At 19.8% G+C, this 26,697-nt stretch overlaps 5 protein-coding genes across 5 annotated transcripts; 1 reads left to right on the top strand and 4 right to left on the bottom strand.

Annotated features, from left to right (window-relative positions):
* Positions 1–1,175: 1,175 nt before the first annotated feature.
* Positions 1,176–3,713, top strand: MKS88_000224 (STP1 protein; the record flags this gene model as incomplete). Its single annotated transcript, XM_067219222.1, has 3 exons — positions 1,176–1,196; positions 1,324–2,329; positions 2,599–3,713. 3 exons carry the CDS (start codon positions 1,176–1,178, stop codon positions 3,711–3,713), a joined length of 2,142 nt encoding a protein of 713 aa, XP_067070421.1.
* Positions 3,714–7,114: 3,401 nt separating this feature from the next.
* Positions 7,115–7,989, bottom strand: MKS88_000225 (fam-m protein; the record flags this gene model as incomplete). The annotated part of the gene is made up of 2 exons (XM_067219223.1): positions 7,115–7,774; positions 7,903–7,989. The coding sequence occupies 2 exons, from the start codon at positions 7,987–7,989 to the stop codon at positions 7,115–7,117; spliced, it is 747 nt and encodes a 248-aa protein (XP_067070422.1).
* A 3,079-nt stretch (positions 7,990–11,068) lies between these two features.
* MKS88_000226 (uncharacterized protein) lies at positions 11,069–12,129 on the bottom strand (the record flags this gene model as incomplete). The annotated part of the gene is made up of 2 exons (XM_067219225.1): positions 11,069–11,917; positions 12,043–12,129. 2 exons carry the CDS (start codon positions 12,127–12,129, stop codon positions 11,069–11,071), a joined length of 936 nt encoding a protein of 311 aa, XP_067070423.1.
* Positions 12,130–22,554: 10,425 nt separating this feature from the next.
* MKS88_000227 (uncharacterized protein) lies at positions 22,555–23,511 on the bottom strand (the record flags this gene model as incomplete). Its single annotated transcript, XM_067219226.1, has 2 exons — positions 22,555–23,298; positions 23,425–23,511. The coding sequence occupies 2 exons, from the start codon at positions 23,509–23,511 to the stop codon at positions 22,555–22,557; spliced, it is 831 nt and encodes a 276-aa protein (XP_067070424.1).
* A 2,349-nt stretch (positions 23,512–25,860) lies between these two features.
* MKS88_000228 (fam-m protein) lies at positions 25,861–26,697 on the bottom strand (the record flags this gene model as incomplete). Its single annotated transcript, XM_067219227.1, has 2 exons — positions 25,861–26,481; positions 26,611–26,697. 2 exons carry the CDS (start codon positions 26,695–26,697, stop codon positions 25,861–25,863), a joined length of 708 nt encoding a protein of 235 aa, XP_067070425.1.

The following is a 26,697-nucleotide window of genomic DNA, read 5'->3' on the forward strand; positions in this document are numbered from 1 at the left end:
TAATCAATATAATAGAATATATCTATAAAAAAATAAAGAAAAATTAGAACAAAGGGACAATATTTATTGTTTTATCTAATTTAATATTTATTTATTTCACAATTAGTTATTATGTTATTATTTTTAATTATAATATAATAAGTTATTTTATATTCCTTCTCAACCAAATTGTACAATTAATTTTATTATAATTATTTCTTAATATTTTTTTATATTTTGAATATGTAATCAAACATATTCTCAATAATTAATACATTTTAATATACTTTACATTAATTAAAAATTTGTCCAAATGAAATAATTCATATATAAAAGCGGTAATAGCCGCATACAAAAGAAAATATATATATTATAAATCATACTATATTAAATGTAATCAATGGAATACTACATACAACAAATAAGGAATTTATAGCTAATAGACATAAATATAATATTAAGTGTCTCAGATATATTTTACTCATAAATATTTTTAAAAATACAGAAACGATTTATTATAATTTATATATTATTAAATCTTATTAGTATATACAATATAGTAAATATAGAAATGTTTTAACAAAATAATTATAACAATATAACACTTGTATTAAAGCAAAATAAAGAAAATCATACATGAAAAGATAAAAACTAACTTACTTTTAGTACTCATAATAATTTGGTTTAATGATTATTTATTCCGGGGAAATAGTATGAATAAAATAAATTTTTTACCATATGAGAGGTAATAATATTTATGTTTATATATATATGTATGTTCTAACAAAAATTAAAAATATTCATTTAATATATTAATTATATATTTACATAATGAATTCTATATTATTTGATATTACTTAAATGAAATTTTATATAATGTTACCTATTTGATTTTTTTATTATATAGGGAGAATGAATTTTTCTATAAAAATATATTCTTATCTGTGATTTGATATTAACATATTATAGGGATATATTTATTAAAGGTAAAAAACAAGAAATGCTTAAAATAAATATTAATGCATTCAATTATTCTATAATTCTTATATAAATTCCTATTTATTTGATAATTTAATAATTCCTGATAGTTAATTTATATTAATTTTAAAATTACAATAATGATAAAAGATATTAATTTGTATTTTTCTCTTTAGATATTTATTTACAACAAACTAGATTATAAATTTAGAGTAATTATGGATAGTTGTTTTTCCTCGGTAATATATTATTTCTTAATATGATTATATTTATCCATAAATTATTTAATATCATAAAATACATAATAATAAAACTAACGTAAAAATCAAATGCTTAAATAATTTTTAATAATTATTTTGAATATAGAATTTGAGAGTTCTATCTTTTCAAGCATTGCGTTACCGCTTATATCCAGAATTAAATCAACATGGAAATTATATCATAAATGAAACTGCCGAATTAAAAAGAGAGACTAATAAAGACAAATTTAGAACAAAATGCATAAATCTAGCTAATTTCATAATTAATCTAAATCCCAAAACACAATATATTGATATAAATAAATGGAAAGGAGCACTAAAAACTTTTTATGGTTCGCAGTACACAGAAATAAGTAAGAAATATGGAGGATGTCCTATGATTTTAGAGGAAGAAAATAAAAAAATTTTATTATTAAAATATGATGCAGAAGATTTTTGCGACGAAAAAGAAAAAAAAAAACCAAAATGCGTTAAGAGTGCTGATTTTAGTTTAAAGAAATGTGATATTAGTTGTTTCAATAAAATTCGTGATTACAATGCATGGATTAAAAATAGGAAGGATCATTTTATGAACAATAAAGAATTCATTTATAAAAAATGCAAAAAAAACAATCCATTATTACTATTTCCAAAAAAATCTTGCGACGTTCTTAATGATAAAACATTCGAAGAAATTCCTCAGTGTGTAGCCTCGGATCCACCTATAGATCATACAACTGTACAACAAAATAATGAGCAACATCCAGATGTATCTCAAGATTTAACTATACATCCAGATCAAGATTCATTAAAATCTTCATTGCAAATACAAAATTTAACTACACAACAATCTGAATCTGCATCAGATCATCAAGCAGAAGATCAAAAATCATTATCTGCCACACCAAATATGGAAAAGCAATCTGATACTGCAGAATCAGTACAAACCGAAACTCCAAGTTTTATACCAAATTCCGACATTTTACCTTCCGAAACAGGAAAAGAAACTAAAACTAGATTTGATAACGAAATCATAAAGTTACCCCCAGTTCAAGGGCCTATTCCATCATCTCCTGAAGAATTGGAACCTGTCTCTAGTTATATTACCCCCCATACACACATTAAAAAGACAGGTATAACGAATACTCCCTAGTATTTTACTTTTTAAATAATTACACTAAATAATATATATATTTAAGAAGATATTACAGGTACGGAAGAAAATATTCATAGCCAAAGCATATCATCTATTCTAATAAGCTTTATGATTATTATTGTATTTACCTTTTTTATTGAAGTTAGATAAAACATAAGTATTAAAAAAGCTGCAACCTTTCAATTATGGCCGTAATTTATTTTAAATATCTTCAATTTTTTTCTTTTTTGTAGTACGCTTTAATAGGATTATTAAAAAAAAAAAAAAGTATAAAAAGTAGACAAGTGAAATTACTGAAAATTCTACTACCTTCATTTACTGACAAAAAAAGTAAATTATTAACGCATGATCATCCAGAAGATATAATATATGATGAGGAACAAATCATTAAAAAATTAAAAATACACGAACATGACATGATAAAAAATATAAAGTCGTCAAAGCAAAAAAAGGATAGATTTAAAACCATTATAGAAGTACATATGGAAGTACTCAAAGAATTCAGAAATGAAGAATGGGAACACAAAAAAGGAGAATTTTTAGAGTTATGCCTAGAAATGTTCGCAGAAGAGGAATATAGAACATATCCTAATTTGAGTAATGGAGAACTGATAATGGAAAATACTAAAAGTATTAATGACATTGAAAAACAAAAAATTTTATGCAATAAATGGATAAAAGAACATAGAAATATTTCTGAAAAATTAAAAAAAACAGTATGGTTTAATTATTTGAAAAATGAATGGAAAAAAGAAAAAGCTTCCATAAAAGAAACTGAAGAATTAAAAATGAATTTTTCAATTGAAATTCAAAAAATTTCATTTTCAGAAAAAGAAAAGGATTTATGGAGAGAGTGGATATCAAAAAATCGTATGATTATAGATCGATTCTTGGAACAGGAATGGGATGAAGTATTGACACAAGAATTGCTCAATATGATAGATGAGTGTGTAAATGAAGAATTAAAAAATAATATTTCACTTCTAAATACCAAAGAGGTACAGCAGAAGGTAAGTTATGAAGAATTATATAAATATATAAAAAAAAAATTAATAGCAAAATTGTGTATACTAGTATTCATGATGGTATTGGAAGAATGTAAAAAAGAAGATTTTATAGAAAATGAGGGATTACATTTGGATAGTTACATAAATGACTGGACAACAGAAGTAAACTTAGGGAGAAAATCAGATGTTACAAAAGAAATAATTGAATATAATAGCAATGTTTTAGAAAATACAGAAAATACAAAAATTCCTGCTTATACAGGGGGGGAAGGTCTTAGACAGGAAATAGAAAAATGGGTAAGAATAGAAGATACACCGGAGAATTCCATATATAACGAGAACATAGTAGAATAATTTTATTAAATTGCGGAAAGATACATTCTATAAACTCATAATTCACATCCAAAAAATAATAGAACGATATTTATATATAATCGGATGGTGCTTATAAAACATATTTCATACACTTTGCGAAATCTAAAGGGATCATTAATAAAAGTTTATTAATTAATGAATAACATAGAAAGGGAAATTAGATGTGAAATGTAAAATTTTTAATACAGTTATCTTAAAAATATTCATATTATATATATTTATTTTAATTTATGTAATAATAACTATTATAACGTTATATTAATACCTAACATAATATATGTATCAAAACTCTAATAAATATATCTATATATAAATTAATATTAATATTTTCCAAAAAGGTTGGAGGAAAAATTAATATTTTGAAAAATAAAAAAAAGCAAATATAATACTTTTTAAATATTTTTATGAAATCAAAAAGAAAAAAGCTAAATATGAATATGTTTGTAAATTAAAAGGTACTAAATTCATATGCTTCAACATTTTTTTAAAACAAAAAGGAAATGAAAGAACATATAATTATTTTGTAGAAATTTTAAAAAATATTATATATCTTTTATTTTTTCCCTTTTAGTTAAACTTAAAATTTTATTTATATTATGTTATGTTAATAAAAAATATTGACTTTTAATTTACGCTTTAATGATAATTTATGTATTTTGACTTTCATCTTTTTTTTTTTTTTTTTGATTTTTGTAATTACAGAATAATTTTTTTAATTTTTCATCTTAGTTAATAAGATTATTGAATATTTTTCTTTTTCATATTATTTTTCAATTATAACTGTATATATATATTTAAATTTATAATATAAATTAATATTAGTCTCATAATGCGAAAGTATAAGATACATTTTGATATGTAATAATTTTTGGTTGTTCACATATACCATAAAAATACGTATATTATAAAATATTATTTAATTCTCTCTATTAAGCAAATAATATTACAAACCCATTTTGTTTATTGTTTCTATAATGTAATTAATTCAGGAATAATATTAATAATTAAAATTAAAAAAAATATTTTTTTCTTATTTATTATAATTATCACGGGAGGGTAATAAAATCATAGACAAAATGCATATATTCATTTTTCTTAATATTATATCCTTATAATATATAAAAAAGGTATATTATTATATATTAAGAGTATTTTATTTAGAAAATAATTTTTTTTAAATAATATAAACATAATCCAAGTTTCACGGATCGTGAATAGAATCATTTGAATTTAGATATTATCACAATATACTGCCATTAAAGAAACCAAAGTTCTTTTATAGTATAGTATTATAACATACATATGAAACTCTTCAATAAATACTCTTATTCTCTACATCATAGCATAAAGAGTTTATAAATATTTAATTAATATAAAGCATACATTACAAGCACAATATATATTAGCGTTCTCTTTTATATTTTTTAAATGAAATTCGAATACATTTTTTAATTTACCTATAATCCCTTAAAACTATTCCGAGTATATTAAATATATATTAAAAACTAATAATTCTAAAACAATATTATCATACATAAACCTATAAAAACAATTATAAATTGATGTAAATGTCATTATATTAATGCTTAAATATATTCCAAAATATATTTTTTATTTTTTCAAAATGCCTATTTTATTTAAAGAAACATATTTTAAAATTAAAGAAAGACATAGTAATATTATAAATAAAAAAATTTAATAAAATTTAAAAATAATTATATTTTTTTTATTAATAATAGTACTGTAATAATAGAAGAAGCATCGAATAGCTATAGCAGAATAATTTTTTAAAAGTACTTATTTTAATAATTATATTAACTTCTGAATTATTCGTGAAGACAATTCATCGAATAAATATATTAATAAGACAAAATAACTATTCTTTTTTTTTTTTTTATAATTTCAAATAAGATAATTTTTGTTAAATTGCATAGAATATGGAAAGGATACATTTATTTATAATATGAAATAGTAATTTCATTATTTTTGTTTTCTTTTACTACTATATTTTTTTGTTCTTATAAATTATTATTGTGATAATATATGAAAACGAATTATTAATGAATATATATTCAAAGAATTGATTCATGTACAATCAGAATTATTATTTTTTTTTTTTGGTTTCATTATTAATCCGAATTTCATTATATTTCAATAAAAATAATGTAACTGTTCCACTTTATTTGTTAAATATAAGAAAACATAACTATATTACCTTATAATTTTCTTTATATTAATAAAATGTTTTAATGAGATTAATTTTATGAGATATTCTACACTAAATATAAGCACACGAATTAACAATTATTATGAATTCTTAAAAAATCTTTGCCAACAATTATTATATCACTTCCAATATAATATAATGCTGTATATATAATAATATTTTAATTATATGGCATAGAATAAGGAAAAAAATAATAAATTTCAACATATTATATATTGGTATCTATTTAAAATTAATTTATTAATATATTCTTTAAATATTTAAAAAATAATAGAAATATATAGCATATATATTAATATATATATATTTTCATATAAAATATATTTAAGTAAATTTGTCAAAAGTCTATTATTGTTACAAATAGTCCCAATAATAAAATAATAACTATAACTTTTCATTTAATATTAATTGCTTAGAATATATAAATTAGTAAACAACTATAAGTAATCCATTCTAAAAAATCATATTATTTCATTATATATTTATATTTCCCCACTTCTACCACTAAAAAAAAAAAAGAAGTTTGTTAAAAATTCTTAAGTAATAAATATATTATATAATATATTTCTAATAAAACTTATGTTATATAATAAATGTTATGATTTTTTTTTGAGTAAAATATACGTAATATAACATAATACATTCACTTCTTTTGATTATATACAAAAATAAACATTTTTATTTTCAACATAATAACAGCAAAGTAACTTACTCATCACGTCTACCTTTAGTTATTTTAGAATTGAACAAGGTAAAAATAGAACATAGGTATTTTTCATTTAAAATATAAATTGTAATATAGAATAATTTAAATTACATTAATTTTTATATTATATATTAATTTTGATTCAATACATACATATTTAATAACAATTTACTATAAACACTCAACTATATATATTAAGCAATAATATTTATCTATTTTGAAACAATAATTTATAGTACAAAATGAAAATCATTAAAACATTTAAATCTACAAAAAAGATAAAAACTTAATTTATTAATCTTCGTATAAAAATGATACCTTATACATATGTGTATTTATAAAATTATATATATAATACTATAAAGTATATAACAGTATAGATATTACATATAATACATTCTATTAATAATTAATTTATGTGAAAATTCAAATTACTTTTTGTTCATTTTACTCCATCATCAACTTAATTTTTTGATATTTTTCATTATTTCTTAAGATCTTATAAATAGCTATTATAATCAAGACTGCTAACATAATGAACGTTACTAAAAATAATAATATATAAGCATCTCTTTCACTACCTAAACCTAGCATATTTTTAAGAAAATCTAAAATATTTTTTCCTATGTCACTACCACCGGAAAAATCAAATGCACTGGATACCGGTAATCCTATTCCTAATAGAAAAAAAACAAGAAATATGGAAATTCCAAATTTATAACTTCTAAATTTTATTTTATTTAAAGATATATCACCAATTCTCTTCTTTTTTTCTAGAAAAGTATCAAAATCTTTTTTTTTTACCCATTTCTTTTGAAAATGGAAATGTTTTCCATCAAACATTCCATTATTATAATCTATAACTTCTGTGTAATATTGTGCTTTATTTAACAAACGTTCATGTGATTGATTATTTTTTCTATTAGTTCCTACTTCATTATTAGATGTGATTTTTTGTCCAATGATTTCATTACTCGGAAGCTTTCCTTTTAACCATAGATTATTTGAATCCTTATCCGCTTTATATTTTGATAGTAATCTATAATTTCTTGTATATGCTTCCCTATCATAGATACACATTCCATCCAAATATTTGTTAAATATATACTAAAAAATCAAAGTAAATACATATTTTTAATAAGAATAAATATACCAATTTTAAAATATTATTTTAATAAATGTAAAACAGGAAAAATATAAATAATAATAAATATACTTATTTGATAACATTATACCACATAATTGTTAAAATTGCATATCCATGATAGAATGGCAAACATCCCTATTCTAATAAATATGTTTATCTTAATTTTGTTTTTCATTATAAAGTTCTTTAACACTATAATATATTAATGAAAAAATTAACCATAATATAATGTATTTCCAATAACAAACAGTTCTTTACTTATTAAAAAATTTTTTTGTTACTCTTCTATTATAAATATATAAAAAAAAGTACAAAAATATGATTGATTATACCACATATAAAAAGTAAAATAATATTAAAAATATATCATTTAAAATATAACATAATATTATTTTAAAATAAAAATAAGTTACATAAAAATAAATTAATTAGAACTTATTCAAAAATATTTTAATATATATTTAATTTAAGATAGTGTACTAATTAGTAATACATTTTATTATTTTTAAAGTAAACATAGAAATAATTATGTGAATTCTTATTATATGTAAATATTGTGTTTGTCTACGATAGAGAATGTAGGGAACATATGAATAATATATTCCTATATGTATTAACATAAAAATTACTAATTTTAGGGATGTTATCCCAATAATAATTCTGAATTCGTAAACATTATATTTATGAAAAACGAGTTATATTTTATAAAACATTAATTATAATAATAATATAATAACTTAAATAATAATTTATTGAAACATCAATTGTACTATGATGATTATAATACATGCATTACTTTCTCATCAAAAAGAATATATTATTTTGTATAATTCTTTTAAAATGAAGAATATATATGATACCAACTAATCATTTAAGTAATATAGCGTATAAAAGTAAATATGTATATATTTTTATATATGTACCATTATTTTTAAAAATTACAATTATTAATTTAGTTTAATTTATTCCGTTAATTATAAATAAAAAATCATTATATTCAACCATATTATTTTCTAATTTTTTTTTTTAATATATATATATTTATATAATATACAAATGCAGTAAAAAAGTATAAGAAAAAAAAGCCGCTGTAGTTAAAATTTTTATAGAAATATTACAAGCAATTATATTAATTAAAGAATATTTCAAATTAAATAAATGCGCAAATATGTATGATATGTATAGTGTATAATATTACCATGAAAAATAAGAAAGTACAATATAATTTACTAAAATGCATGTTTTGTTAATTTTGCTTTTGTTATTTTTAGGATTTTCATGTTATGTTTTAGATATTCCTTTAAGAATTAGTAATGTTATGAATATAATTCAGAGTAGAACCTTAATAGGTCAACATAAACATAATAACAAATAATATTTTATTAAATAAACTATTAACAACAATAAATTTTATACCCCATTATTTATTTTTTTATGTGTAAATCTAATATTGATATTTATTAATATATTATACGCACAATAAATATTTGTAACAGCCTAAAATATTATGTTAAATTATAGTTCTCATTAAAAAATATTATTTTTACAAGGTAACATTAAAAAAAAGTGAAAATATTACAACAGTTAAAGTCAATGAATTCACATAGTTTTACATTAATTATACATTTATCTTAATATATATGAAGGCTTCTTTTTATCTACCCTTAATGGTTACATGATTTGTACATTTTATATTTTAAGTGGAAGATAATATTTCTATATAAAACATAATGCAACCTATTTTAAAAACCAATAATAACTAATATATATATTATAAATTTAATTACGAGAAATGAACTCACTATATATTATAATCCTTTAAACAATAAATTATAAATATACTTTTTCTGTTTTGGTAATATTTGTGATTTCTAAATATTTTTTTAGCCTTGTCGTTTAAAAATAATCCACGTTTTTTTAAATTATATATGATTTTACTTATTTAATCACTAATATACAAATATGTTAATATCCTTATAAAATATTTATTTCTGTCCTTAATAAAAATTTATACCACAACAGAATTAGAATATTATAAATGTATATTCTCATAAAACTCTTAATGTATATTCTATTGTCTGTACCTTCAATAACATTTTTTTCAATTCGTTATTTTAATTTAATTATTTATACTAATTATTGCATTTTTAGTAGATAACGTATTGAAAACTATAATTACATAGAGAAGTTCTTTTTTTTTCTTCAGTATTATTATCTAAAATGTATTGAAATTATTTTTACATTTACCTAGTATATTTTACTACATTTTTTTTCTTATTTTGGAACAGTAAATAATTCTTTAATATTTTTAGTATAAAATTATTACATTTATTTCATTAAATTAAACTTTATATATTGTAAATAATATAAAATATATATTCTCTATATGTAAAGTATTAATATAGTATATATTTATTTAATGTTTATCACATAGAAATGTCACTTTAATTCACAAGAATAACAAAATAATAAATTGGATAACTGTTCATTTAATTCTGAATACATAGAATTATTGAGTTATTGAACTATTATATGTGTCCTAAATTTAATAATAATATTTTGTTATTTATTTTTAATTTGTTTTTTTTATCATTCAAAAAAAAAATAAACTTTTGAAAGTGTTTTACAATGAAATTGTTCCATAACGTATTTCTCATAAAACTTATTCTGTGTAATAAATATAATGTTTTCTTTTATGAAATATATATATTTACATTAATACAACAAAATATATTTGCGTAAAGTCATTGAAAACAAAATAGGATATATAATAATTTAATTTAAATCTTCTCAAACATTTTCTAAATAAAGTCTACAAATAATCATTTTAAACTAGAAAATGATAAAAAAATATAAATAAGTATTGTTCATAGTTAAAATAAAAATTAACACATGGTATCATTAAAATTATATAAACATCCATAATATATATTAATTATAACGCACAAAAACATATTTATCCTAGAAATATATTAAAATATACATATATAAACATTAAGACAAAATAGTGAATAAATCTCATACGATACCTTAAACTATAAATTGAAAGATATTAAAACATACAAAATTATAAACAAAAAATACGAATATACTTTTATACTGCTGCGTATGAATTAAACCAGTTATATTAACATAAATCTATAAGATTTAGTAAGTTATAGGTATATATATTGTGAATACTATTTAAAATATCAAATGTGTTAGTTCATATGGATGGTTTCATTACAGTAATGAAAAATTGCTTATTATTCATTTTACCTTTTCCTGAATTTAATTTTTTCATATTTTTTAACTTTTTTATGATAATAAACAAGTCCTGATATAAGAATTATACTTAATATGAAGATAGGTACAAAATATATAAAAAATCCCAAAAATCCTGAAACACAGTAATTTTTCACCTTATTTGTAACTGGGTTTTTTGCCAAAACTTCTGTGAACGGATTTAAAGATGGCTTCGTCAAAAAGGCATATAAGTATGCAAAGGCGGAAGAAATATCTTCTTTATTTTCAAACACATCTGATAATTTTTTAATACTTGTAATATGTGAAAAAAATGTATCACTTTCAAGACTATTAACCTTTACAACAGGTGAACTAAGTATTATTAATTTAAATAAACCGCGCGTAAGCCCACATCCAAAAAAATAATCTAATATGAATGATACTGCTAATATCAAAAACAGCAATAAAGGCAAAGCTATTCGTAATCCGCATTTTTTAATCATTATTTTTTTGTAAATCTTATCACTAATTGTCATGTTACTTTTAAGAAAATCTACATAATCAAGTTCCTTGAATATTTTTTTTTCTAAATGGGAATATTTCTTTGTTTCAAATATACAAGATTTATTTTTCAGACTTTTTTTATTGCGTCTTGCAATTGTTGATAAACTTCCATTTATGTGTTTCTTTTTTCCTACTTCACCTTCTTCATTACTAGATATATCTTCTTTATAGTACACGCCATTTGGAGACTCTTCTTTTAAACAGAAAAAACTCAAATCTCTATCCTGTTTATATTTTGCCAATAAACGATAATTTGTTGTATATATTTTTCTACGATGACTATAGCATTCATTCAATGATTTGTTATGCATACTCTAAAAAAAAAAAAAAAATCATTATGTATTCAAATAAATAATACCATACTAAAAACAAGTACTAACAAAAATAAAACTCAAAAAATACAAATAATACATAAAAATTTATGTAAAATTATTATAACCAAATAAACGTCAAATTGATATATCCAACTTAAAATAATAAATGTAACAATTTTAATAAATAACAGTGGCTTAATTTTTTGCTTCATTATAGAGAACGTTAAAATTAAAATATACTAAACTAGGATTCAGTAAAAAACATAATATTCTTTGAATAATAAAGAACACTGTTATTTTTTAATTAACGTGATTTCTTTTATTTTTTCGTAAAATCATAATAAAAGGTTTTTAAGTACAATTAATTTTACAACAGATAAAAAAAAAAAATAATTTCAGAAACAACCTATAAAATTTTTCTATTAAAATATTTTTTGAAAAAATGCTATTAATTAAAATAATACAAATTTAGTTAATTAATAGATATTCAGAGTACATAAATTATTCCTTTATTATACTGAAACAATTAAATAATTTTCTTATGAATACTCATCAGACAAAAAATATATATATTTTTAATTAATATTTATATATATTGAGTATATAGAGAATATAGAATGTAGAGAATATAGATAATTCTTTCCTCTACATATCAGCAGAGATGTCACTTATTTAAATGATATTTTCCTATTAATAATACTAACATATTGAATAATATATTTTACAAACTGTTCATCTCTAAAAAAAATATTAATTATTATGCCACCATAATAATAGTAAGAATAAAACAAAAAATTAATATTTTGTACAAATTGCTTTTATTATTATATGTAGTATTATAATTATATACTCCATAAATATACACATCTTTTTATGATCTATAATATATTTTAAATGTCAAATATGACAAATCACGTAAAAAAATAAAAAACAGTAAATTTCAAAGGTAAATAAAGACCTAACTTTTATGTTTGTAATATTATTTTTGATGGGTATAGAATTTAAATAGTTATATTTTATATTTTTTTTATAAATGTAAAGATTGTAAATTGTTATGTTTATATATATTTTGTTTTAGCTAATACAAATATTCAGAAGATATATAATAAATAACAATAGAGTAATAGTTATATAATTTATAACGACTTAAGTACAATGCTAATAGAAAAATGTTCTTGTTTAATTATGTCAAATGCATACATAAACATAATTTTTTGTTATCTTATATATTATCGCAGCTATTTAAGTAATTCATATAAAATAGAATTAACTCGCGTAATTATATAGGATAAAACATAAAATGATAAATTTTAATAGAAGTCCTGATTTAAATATAAAGCTTCATGTATTCTGAAGTTGATAATGTTCTATTAATAATTAATTTTAAAAGGAAAATTATATTATTATTTAATTATAATTTCATACCTTAACTATAAAAAAATCTAGAAATTTATTTATAGGTTTTTACATCAAATAAATTATTAAACATGTAATTTTCAAAATAATTTTTTATGAGGATGCTCTGCTATGTTTGCATTTAAATAAAAATGAAATGTTAACACAAAAAGTGAAATAGATTATATTTTGTTAAATAAAAAAATTGCAGACATATTAAAATTAAATGTTATATCTCATACATTTATTAATAAGAAAAAAATGAAAACTTACAAACTTTAAAAAAAAAAAAAGAAGAGCAATTGTTATAAATATAAATAACTTCATTAACCAAGTGAATTTATATTATTTTCAATATTATATAATATTTTAAAAGTCCCATCTATATTTTATTATATTACAAATCCAAATGAAACAATTACATAAATAATTTTTGTATATAAAAGATTCATTTTTATTCTAATTATGCGGAAACTTAAATTGCACATTTTATTAAATTAAGAAAGATATATTATATATATGCGTTCAGAATAATTTATTGTAATACAAATGAAATATAGAAACATTAGGACTGTAAATATTATTTAATATATGTCTTTTTACTTTTATGTGCCAACATATACTTGTAAAATATATAGATTCTATAAGAAATAATTTATAAGTATGCAACAATTAATTTTTGTTAACTTATTTTTATTAAGTATACAGGAAAATGTCATTACAAATATGAAAAAAATATTTCTGAAAAAAATCTGTCATTTTTTACTAGGCTTTAATTTTAACTCATCCTATTTCAGTGGCTAATTTAAGAATTTTAACAGCACATAAAACGTTAAAATGTTTAAAAGGTGACTAACAGAAGTACAGTTGCGACTCCTCTTGATAATTAAATAATTATGTCAGTAATGCTCTCCCTAATATATATTAAACATTTTCCAATTAAATAAGAAATAAAAAACTAATGAAAATTTTATAAACAAAAATTATTCCATGGAGTAAATTATAAAGTACTACTCATTCATTCTTAAGGTTTTAAACGTTCTTTCTTAATATAAAAGGTGTAATTTCTTCTTTTATGTATAGGAATAAATATTCCTTATAGTTATTTAAAAGAAATATATCTAGCATTACATATGACTTGAATATAACAGGTATCCATTTCATGAATAATTTTTTAGATGCATTCATCTAATTGCCATTATCTTTACACTAATTCTTTCCATCATCTTTTAATTCAACATTAACTCTTCATTGTATGAATCACCATATACATCAACATATAACATCTTTATTTCTATTTTATTTCTTCTCTTCTCTTTTTCTGAAAATAATATAACAAGTTTTGAGTCAAAAATTCCATGCCCACAATTATAAGTGACTAAATGCATATAAAAGGTGTATTACAATGAAAAGTAAATTTCTTTATTATTTATAATGTGATAAATTTGCTTACGAACAATGAAAACTGTCTTATAAATAAACTTATGTTTATATAACATGCAGCATCAAAAACATAAAGTAAATTTCATGCTAACGTACTATACTGCGCAGATTAAGTATGGACATATACAATTAAAAAGGATAAATATAAGAGATTTTTCTAATATAAAATATTTATTTTTTCCATTAAAATTGGATTTATTTAACTTTATAATACATCTATTTATGTAAAAAGCCTACAGCATATTGACAATTTAGTGACATAGGTGTGTAGTAATTTCTGTAGCTATTTTATTTTATTTTTAAAAAAAAAATTAAATTGCATAAAGTGCAAGGTATAAAAAATCTCAGATGATTTTAAAAATATTTTTATAAATACTTCCAGTAAATTTATTTACATAAAAGCTATGTCCAAATGATATTCAGGAAAACTAATTTTATTAATGAATTCTTAAAAAACATATATATATTCATAGCCTAACAGAACAGTTCTAAAGTTTTGTTATTTATACTTTTCAGAAAAGAAATAAAATAACTTTTCTCGTATACAGAAATTTTATTTTATAATTAGAAAAACAAAATTAGTTGTGTTCAGCATAAGCATTTTAGCATATGTCAGGAATATACTTATTACATTTTAGCTGAACATCCTAATAATAAGCTTATATGTCCTTATCTTTTATACCTTTTAAACATTATTTTACAATCAAAGAACGCAAATTATTGTATTGTATATAATAGTATTCATAGGATGGAAAGAAATAATTAGAAGAATATTTTTTATTTATAGCACAAATAATATAATATCTGCATATGCATGTGACATGCAGAATATTTGTACTAGAATAATTTTAAAATTGTATTCTAAAATTTAATTCATATAAATAATTCTAACATCTTAAAGAGTTCTATCCAATTTAACGCTTTTACAAAATTGTATGTTATTATTATAAATAGAATACTATAATTTCTATACAATTAAAAAAAAATTATTTTATTCATTATGACTAAAATAAAATTTATTATATTTAAGAATTAATATCTATTTTTTAATTTTTTATTTTTTTTTAAAAAAAATATTAATTTATAATATATAGAGCAATGGTAATATTAAAAAAACATAATAACCATGCAAGATTATATGTAATATGAATACATATTTATTAATTATGATTATAAAAAAAAAAAATTATAATAAAAAAACTATTTTAAATAAATTAATTTACATCAAAAAATAGGATAATTAAGAAGTTTTAAAAGATAGTATATAATATGTAATATAACATATAATAACATTTAGAAAAAACGATTATGAATTATTTTCGTTTTTGTTACTTTCATGGAGAAAATAATAATACATATTACCTTTATTGGTATATAAATAAATATTTCTTAATATATCATATTAAAATTTAGCTGTTATTAAAACTACTCATATAAAATAAATTAGATTTTTAAAGAAATGTACTTATTAATTCAACAATATTTGTATTCCATACGGTGTGTTTAATATAGTAAACATAGATAATTATAAAAATGTAATATCATAAATATATTATCTTAATTTTATAATAATAAATTGATATTAACTTGGGTAACTAATGCACTTTTCTAAAAAATAATTAATTATAAATAAATTTAAAATATTTTAAAATTTTGCGTATTCTACATAATATATATTACCCTGTAGAATTAAAGAAAAATAAGATAATTATTATTTTATTTTATGTTTTCTTATATATGTACATTACATATATTTGTATATTCAGATATAAACATAATTAATAATTCTTTTAGTTTAAAACGTTTACATGGTTCTTTCATTTATATAAACTTTTTCAAAGTTTACAAACTTGTTTTTCTATAAAAAAGTAGAACACCACAATTTGACAATTAATACTACCTATTATAGGGTTTATTTAATTATAAAATTTACATTAGCATATGAGCTTCTTTTTAATAATTATTTTGTAAGCTTTTATGTAACTAATCCAATCGATAATTCTTAGTAGCTTTAGTTTTTTTTTTTAAATATTTTATACGTATTATATTAATTGAATATATTCGCGTCAATTTAAATTACATAAAAATGAACATTCATAAAACTAAAAGAATTATGAATAACGAATTTTCATTTTGTCTTGAAATACTTAATTTGTTTTTTAGTAAATGTATACGACATTAATTAATTGTATTGTTAAATATAAATATTTATTTTATAGTTATACATCCACGAATTTCCATATATATATGTATATTAATATTAATCCTTTAATTATTATTGACTTATTGTAGATTTAACATAACTTGCAGTAATAATTGCTCATAAATATTATTATCACATTAATAAATTATGTTTCTTCTAATTAGATATGTTATTAATGTTGTAATAATAATGATATATATGACATTTTTAACTTCAATATTTTATTTTAAAATAAATTAATGTAAATTAATGTAAATTTATATATTTCCAGTTAAAGTATTATATTCCTGTAGTTCCATTCAGTAATAATTTTATAATAACCTTTATTATAGAACTAATACACCTATTTTGTAATACTATTAAAACTATAAATTCTATGAATTATGTTCGCATATATGTATATTTGATAATATAGTCCCTGATACGAGGATCATTATATTTTATATCTATATGTATTTCTTCCTACTCAAGCACTACTCTGATATTTATTTATACTAATTAATTTATTATTTTTAAAACGTACTGAATCTTTTCATATTCTCAATACATTTACATTTATTCCTCTAATTTAATGTTTACAAAAAAAAAAAATTACAATTATAGCGTAATTTCCTTTTTGTTTTTAGTTCCATATGAATAAATTCATTATATGCATACATGCATAAATAAAATGTTTGTACATATTTTTTATTACTACTGTTTACACTTCCTTACATACTTGTTAATATGAGACGAATATCATAAACATGCGCATACGCACGTATGCCCTCCTTACTTATATGTACATATATAAGTATATGTAAACTATATTCATAGAACTCCGACAAACCAATAATTATTACAATTTCGTTTTTTACCTTTGAATTTTATTCTATTCCAATTTCTACTTTCCAATTCATGTTTTGTGAATGCTTACAACTAGTAAACTAAATAAAAACTTGTATAAGAACCTTTAATAAAGGTAATCAAATATAAATTTACAATTCTGATTTAATATAAAATGGAACTATTTTTAAATTAATAATCTACAGAACTAATTAATATATTCAACACCACATTTAATTGCCTTATCATATATATTTTGTTTTCTTTCTTTTCTTAACATCCTTAGGTGGAATACCTTTTTTAGTGACCTTCATACCTTAATGATATTTTCCCTTGTAATATGTAATAGTTCTATCATTCGGCTTATATTATCTCATATACAAAAACGTCTATATGGTCACATATACATTGAAACATAAGGCGGTAATGTGAAAAATAACATGTAAATAATTTACCGACATGCAGAATTTTATACTCACATACATATATATGTGCTTCCACTTACAATTTTTTAATGTAAACAAGCTAAAATATCCACGTAAAGCTAGTACAAAAAAATAAAAAAAACAACAAATACATATATACATACGCGTTATATTCATAAATACACATTTCCGCATGAATCCTGCTAACTTATATACCCACATAATCATGCGCACAATTGCGTACTCAAACTAATTCATTTATATATATACATAAAATCACTTATCCAGGATACATGCTTTATTAAATATATTTTGTTTCAAATGGTTTAATTGTACGTTAAATTTTTTAAAAAAATATTCTTCTAATGCAGACGATATAAAAAAATTTACGTGTATACATATGAAGCTTAGTGATAATAAGAAATTGTTTAGAAGAATATCATTAGGGCACATAGATAAAACCCAACATATAAAATACTTTTTATAGCGTTTATTTTTTCTAATTATCTGTTCATTCTGCACAGGAGAATATACTTCTATTCATACTATTAACAATATTGTCACATAAGTCAAAATATTGTAATAGTCACAAAAATGAATATGCATCTTATGAAATATAGGAAAGTCCATATGTACAAATATATATATGGATAAACCAACCTATAAAATTCTTGTACATGCATCCGTATATTCACATATACACATACGTATGCACGCATATATGCGCATGACATAGATATAGCATAAAGTATATAAATTCTTTGAAGAAATTTTTTTTTAATTCTTATATCTACATTTCTCCAAAATTATTATAATTAGACGCTTATTTTCTCGGATTTTTACTTATACATATAAACTAAGGAAAGAAAAGATAAATTATAAAAGTGACGTTAACGTATTACTTTCTTCTTTTTATTTCTTTTTTATATAAAACTTTTATAATGGTATCTATATACGTTTTTAAAAAAACATTTGTAATTGATGTTTGAACCTTGGAAAAAAGGGGGGGTATGCTTTTATAATTTGTAGGTATTCATATAAGTTTGCATTATTATTTGTCATATTTCATGTTCTGTTACTTTTTTTTTATTTTTCTCATTTTCTTTTTCTTTGAAACATTTTTTCATGTGCTTGTCAGATATGATTTTTTTTCTTCTCCATTCTCTCTTATTTCAGAGTAACATTCGTTATCGATCAATAAGTAGTCCTAATAGAAAAACATGTAACCTTAAAAAAAAATAAAAATTGTTCATAGACATAATAGCGTTTTTTTACAGTACTTATACGATTAATTCTCGAAGTACTCCGTTTTGTAATTAATAAAATTTCTACCGGCACATTGCATAATTAGTTAAAACTAAAATGAAAAAAAGTACACTATCTCAAAAATAAAATAATTTTTACAATTATAATTATTTATATCAAAAAAAATTATATATCATTTCAATATTATATTAATAACTCATAGAAGATGTTACAATGGAAACATGCGATTCATACATTAACTTCTTTTAAAAATTCTTCTTAATATTCTATTAAAATTTAGTAACTTTTTGTTTTTTAATTTTAATGCTTCATTCATTAACTATAAAGGAAAAGAAAGGCATATAAAACCAAGTAAAAGTGAGAAATAAAAAGGTGAAACAAACGATCGAAGTGAAAATATGTCGTAAATAACATTTTAGAGATACATGTACATGTGTAATTTATATTATTTATCACATGTACAAGCATATATTCGAGAACAATTTAAACAATATTAAGAAAAAACAATATGAATATACATATAAATTAAAGTGTAATAATTATATAAGTAAATTAAAAACTTTACTAGGAGAAGGTTCAAAATAAGTTTCTACTTTTTTTTTGTTTATAAACCACTTAACTTGAATCTCTGTTTTAAAACTCTATGTACTAAAAATATTTTATTAACTTGATATTTAGGGTCTTGAAACAATGAAATTTGCTGTCATACATATAGCTTTACGTATATTATAAAAACATAAGTAAAAGAATATCAGTTCATATAAAAAACGTAGAATAAATACATGGAAAATAAGTAATTCTAATTGTACCAAAAAATGTTATTATCTTAGTTTTTCATATAATTATACAAATGTTCACATGAAAGTAGGTTTTATATCCTATAATAAATAATCCTTTAATATTGTTCCTCTCTTTTCTACCTTGGGGAAATGTTTATCCTTTAATTTAATTGTATTTTTCAATTGTTTCCATATAATATGTGAGCTTCTAATTATTTAGGGTAATACACTATTAGAAAATATACAATAAAAAGTTTTGAAAAAAAATTATTTTGAAAAATATAACGTAATTAATTGTTAAAAAGTGATAATAAAAAATAAAAAAAATGTAATAGAAATATGCTTATACTTTTAATATATATGACAACTACTGAAGTATATTTAAAAATATAAATCTAATAATATAACATGTAACATTTTACATTGTATTATAACTGAATATGTACTCAATTTATTTTTCTTATATATCTATACTTGTAACATTATGAAATAATGAAACATGCTATTTTTCAATAATTGTGCCTTGTTTCTTTTTATTTCATATAAATTGAACTAAAAAAAAATATTATCTGCATGTAATTATTGTACATAAATATATATATTGTATACAGAAGAAATATTTTAATAATATATAGTAATACCTAATGTATAAAAAAAAATATATATATATAAATATTTTTTTTTTATTAAAAATATTTTTAGCAATTTTTTCCCTTTCAGAATGCAGAATTGTCCATATATATTAATCTTATATTCTCTTTCTCATTAGTATATTTTTGCAAAGGCATATATATGTGTATTATTTCACTAACGAAAAATTATGTTTCAATCGTAAATGAAGGCGATAATTACAACATTCATTACCATAATATTATAATATTCATTTGAATCTATATAAAGGAAAATTTAATGCATTAACTTTAGTTATGATTGAATTAGAAAAAATGATACATGAGAGATCATATACATCTGAATTAATTAAATCCTCTAGAAAAATACGTATTAATTTTGAAAAAAACTAATTAAAGTTTACATAGCACAAAAAACAACGTTATATACTTAGGAATGATTTAAAAAAAAACGATAACTTTTTTTTCTTTAATTTTATATAAAAAAATGATTGCTATACATATAAATGCACTATTAATTGTCAATATTATATATATTTACATATATGCATGAAAAATAAGAAATATATATAAAAAAGTACATACACATAGTTATAATGTTATAAAGAAATATATTTTTTTTCCTTAAAAAAAAGGATAACTTAGCGTTTTGAAGACATATATATATATATAAGATATTACAATTATAAAAAAGATAATAAAGGTATTATACATAATTATGTCAATATTGTTAACAATAAATTCTTTCATTTAATATTTTAATGTAAAAAATAGAATAAATATATAATTTATTTATTTATTTATTTATAAATTTTCAATATTATATATATTAAATTAAATTTGACAGAATGTAATTAACATCAAAATTAAGTTTAATAATAAATAATTCTAAATCTTTATTCTAATTGTGAAGATACAGAATATAATTTGGTACACAGTTATAAATAATCTATATATAATAAGAATATTTTTTTTGTTAAATATATATATATATACATATATATATTAATATTATTTAAAAAAAAATAAAAATGATTTCAAATTATTTTTGTAGTTATTATTTCATATAACATATTTCTCATAAAGAATATTTTATATAATGATGATTAGGTTACTACTCAGTGAAGAAAATATATATATACTTATCAAAACAACAAATTATATTCATTTTCTTTTATAACATATTATTCAGTAACCATTTATTGTTAATATAAAGCTAAAAGTATGTTTTCTTAATTACCTTAAAAAATAACAATTTTGGACTAGAACTACATATAAAATAGTAAATGACACTTTTTAGTTAAAATATAAATTTTCACAATAATTCAGTAAAATTATATGCATTGTTACATCATATAATAATTTTAATGCACAAATATAATGATTCTATAAAAATCTATTTAAATAAGAAAATATAAGCATATAATAAAAAATATATTTAAGCTGAAAAGATATTTTATAATACTAATTGAAAAATATTAATATATTCATATTCACTAAAAAAATAACATATTCTACTGTTGAACATAAAAAATTCCACATATATGTAGGCTTATTCATAAAATTTAAGCAGATATGGTTACGCTTATTAACCATGGCACTAAGGATATTACAGGTACTATTTCATATTAAAAGCTTCATTATACAAGGAAACATATTCTTTTTGCACATTTTACCCTTTTTTGAACTTAATATTATGATATTTTTTAACTTTTTTATGATAGTAAACAAGAGCGGACATAAGTATGACAATTAATATAATGAAAGGTATTAAATAAATTATATAAACTAGAAAAGGCACAGTCATAAACGTCCAAGATTGTGTACCACTTTGCTCTATTCCATTTTTTATAACATTAACCTTAGCTGTTTTCCACAAGAAATCTAATTTGAGTTTTCCCAAAAAAGAACGTAAAGGCGCAGACCACCCAGTTCCAAGTGTTTTTTTCAACACTGCTAACAACCAGCCTACAAGCCCATATCCACAAGAAAAATCTAATATTAGGTAGGTTGATAATAATATGACCAAGAATAAAGGTAAAATAATTCGTACTCTGTATTTTTTAAATACTATTTTTCTGAAAATTTTATCACTTATAGTCTTGTTGTTTTGAAGAAAATCTATATAATCAAGTTCTTTGAATACTTTTTTTTCCATATGGGAATATTTTTTTGTTTCAAACACACACGATTTATTTTTCATATGTTGTTTATGGCCTCTTATATTCATTGGTGAAATTCCATTAGACCATTTTTTTTTTTCTCTTAACTGCTTTTCGTAATTAAGTATATCCTCTTTTAAACATACCAAATTTGAATCCTTATCGTGTTTATATTTTGCTAGTATCCTATATATTCTTTCATCCATTTTTTTTCCATGGATGCATTTATCATCTACAGAATTCTTAAATATACTCTAAAAAAACCAAGTAAATATTTGTTATTTAAAGTATAAATTATTTTATGATAAAAAAACATTTTAATATAAATAAAACACTAAAAATGATAATAATCCAAATATCCTTGAATAATCTTATAATACCACGCAATTCTTAAAATGGCATATCCCGGATAAAAGCACAAACTCAGCAATTTTAATAAATAATAGTAACTTAATTCTTTTTTTCATGATATATTATTTTAATACTGCAATATATCCTGCAAAGAACAAAATAAACTACAATATAACATGTATTAATGATAAAGCACACTATAATTATTAAATTAATTTTTTTTCTTTTTTTTTACTTTTTATTTATTTGCATAGAATTAATAAAACGTATATACATATAATTCTCTTTACAACGGAGACTAAGAAAAATAAATTTTATATATATTATAAAAGTTTTATTTTAATTTTTTGTTTGAAAAAAAAATTTCATATAAATATAATATTTTTCATTTTTTGAAAAATGTTAAAAATATACGATTTAATATAGTATATTAGAAAAATAATCTTATTTATTAATTCTTTTTAAAAATAAAAAAAAGAAAAAAAATTAAGTTTTCTTAATATTTATAAATATTTACATTCCGCAGTATATAGAATATATACGCTACAGAATGTATAGACTATAAAAAGTATAAAATGTAGGTCATATTTTGTCCCATATATTAAGAAAATATTATATAATTTCAATGATGTTTTTCTATTAATAATATTAATTTTATAAATAATATATTTTGGAAAATTCGATAACTTCTAATAGGATATGTATTATTATAATAATATTAAAATTGTAGTAATTGATGTAGAAATCATATCTTTGTGCAATAATTTATCATATATTATTTATAACACTTACATTATATAATGCTTCATAATATATTTAATAATTCTCATTTATATAATATGACTGAATCTATAAAACAATTTCTAATTTTAGAATAATAAATAAATTATAATGTTTTATTTTTGCTTAATATCCTGTGGAAATCACAATTTTTATTAAAGTTTAATTTACGTCCATATTTGTACTTATAAAGTTTTTAAATTCTTCTGCTTAAACTTTTTTGTTAATTAATTATACTAGTTTATAAAAAATTCAATAAAAAGAAATAATAAAAAATTAAATAAGCATATGGAAATTCTTTCTTTAAATGTATTATTATTGGTATAAAATTGCAGCATTAACATATCTCTCAAATTTTTTATTAATAAAAATTCATATATTTTTTAGTTACGAATTTATTTCATCACAAATATTTATATGAATTTTGTAAAATTCATTTAAGTTAACCATTATGTAAACGTAATAATAGAATGATGAAAATATGTTTTCTCCTATTTATTGGAAACATATAACTTTGCGCTAAATATATAATGAACAATATGCAACTGCAACTAAAAATAAAATTAGACTAATAAATAAAGATTATTTCCTTAAAAACAGGAACAACACTAATTATAAACCTAAATCTATACTTATGAATTATATATTAAAAGAATTCTTTTTCGTTTTTACTTTACATAAAAACAGAAAATTATAAATAAGTAATAATTAGTAGTGTTGAACATAAACTATGTGTATTAATATACGTCTTCTAAATAATATTATAAATTAATATATTTATAAAATATAATAAAAAACAGCAAAAATATATAATTTATTTATATATTTTCAATATATTATATATTTAATTTATTCTTCTAAAAATGAATTAACACCACAATTAAGCACAATAATAATATAGCAGATACATTTAACTCTCATATAACTGTAAAGATATGGAATCCAAAAGTTTGTACGTAATGATAAGTAATTCATACTTAACAAGGATATCTTTTAATTTTAGATAACTTCAAATTTTTATTATGCAAACTAAACTAAAAGTACATCATAAAACTTTTTTCATTAACTATGTCCTATAATATATTTCTTACAATACATATTTTATTTAATGAATAAAAATAGTTCCTTTGATAAAAATAATACATGTATACAGGTCAATGCAACAAAATATATGTACTTCTCCTCATTAAATAATAAATGATGCTAATTTATTTTTAATTTAAAACTAATAATAAATTTTATGAATAACACGAAAAAATATTCAATTTTTACTAGAACAAGATAAAAAATAAAAAGTATCATTTCATATAGTTCATATATAAACTGATAGACAATTTGTTTAATATTATATGAATTCTTATATTGTGTATAAGAATTTTAGCGTAAGAAAATATATTTTTCTAAAAAACTCTCTTTGCACATAAATATATATATTAGCCCATTATATATAATTAAAGTGAAGTATACTTTAAAACGACTATTTTTAAATATTAATAAAATCAAATTCACAAACAATTAAGAACATATTTTTATACTATTGAGTATCAGAAAAATAACATATATGCTGATTACTTTATAAAGCATAAACTATTATACCTATCCTTTCTTAGTAAATCACCAAAAATATTACAGTTATAATAATATGAAATAAATTGTTAGAGAAAAAAATTATTCCTGTTATTCTTTTACTCAGAAATCAACTTAAGTTTTACATATTTTTCATTATTTTTTAGAATCTTAGGAACCACAGTTATAATAATGATAGATAATACAACAATAAGTACGCCAAATAATACAGGAAAAACATAGGGTCCTGCTGTAACAGCAATATCCTCAGAAAATAACCTTATGAAATTTTCTCCCGCAGATTCAAGCAACTTAAATCCTTCTAATAAGGCATATCCTATTCCCAAGATGAATAAAAGAAAAAATAGAGCAACTCCAAATCCGTAACTTCTAAACTTTGTTTTTTTTAAAGCTATATCATAAATTCTTCTATTTTGTTCAAGAAATTTATCATAATTTTTTTTTTTGATCCATTTTTTTTCAAAATGGAAATGTTTTCCATCAAACATTCCATTATTATAATCTATAACTTCTGTATAGTATCTGGCATTATTTAATGATTTTCTATTCGATTTTTTGTTATTTCCTTTATCCCGCTTTGCACTAATAAGTTTATCTTTTTTTAAACTTAAAACATTTAAATTCAATTCTTGCTTAGGTTTTGCTAATAATCTAGAATTTCTTATATATATTTTTCTACCAATGTTGTAATACTCATCAAAATATTTGTTAAAAGAATGCTAAAAAATTAAGTAAATAATTATCATTTAAAATAACAAATAATGTGCCTCGCCAAAAAAGAGTATTTATAAAAAAAAAATAATAGAAATATTAATAATAAAAAATATTCTTAAATAATATTATGATACCTTATAATTGTTAAAATGGCATATCCACGTTAATAGGATAAAAGCAGAAATTTTAACATATAAAATTAATTTAATATTTTGTTCCAT

This window comes from Plasmodium brasilianum (assembly GCF_023973825.1).
Source record: "Plasmodium brasilianum strain Bolivian I chromosome Unknown PB_00_08, whole genome shotgun sequence".
Classification (NCBI taxonomy): Eukaryota; Apicomplexa; class Aconoidasida; order Haemosporida; family Plasmodiidae; genus Plasmodium; species Plasmodium brasilianum.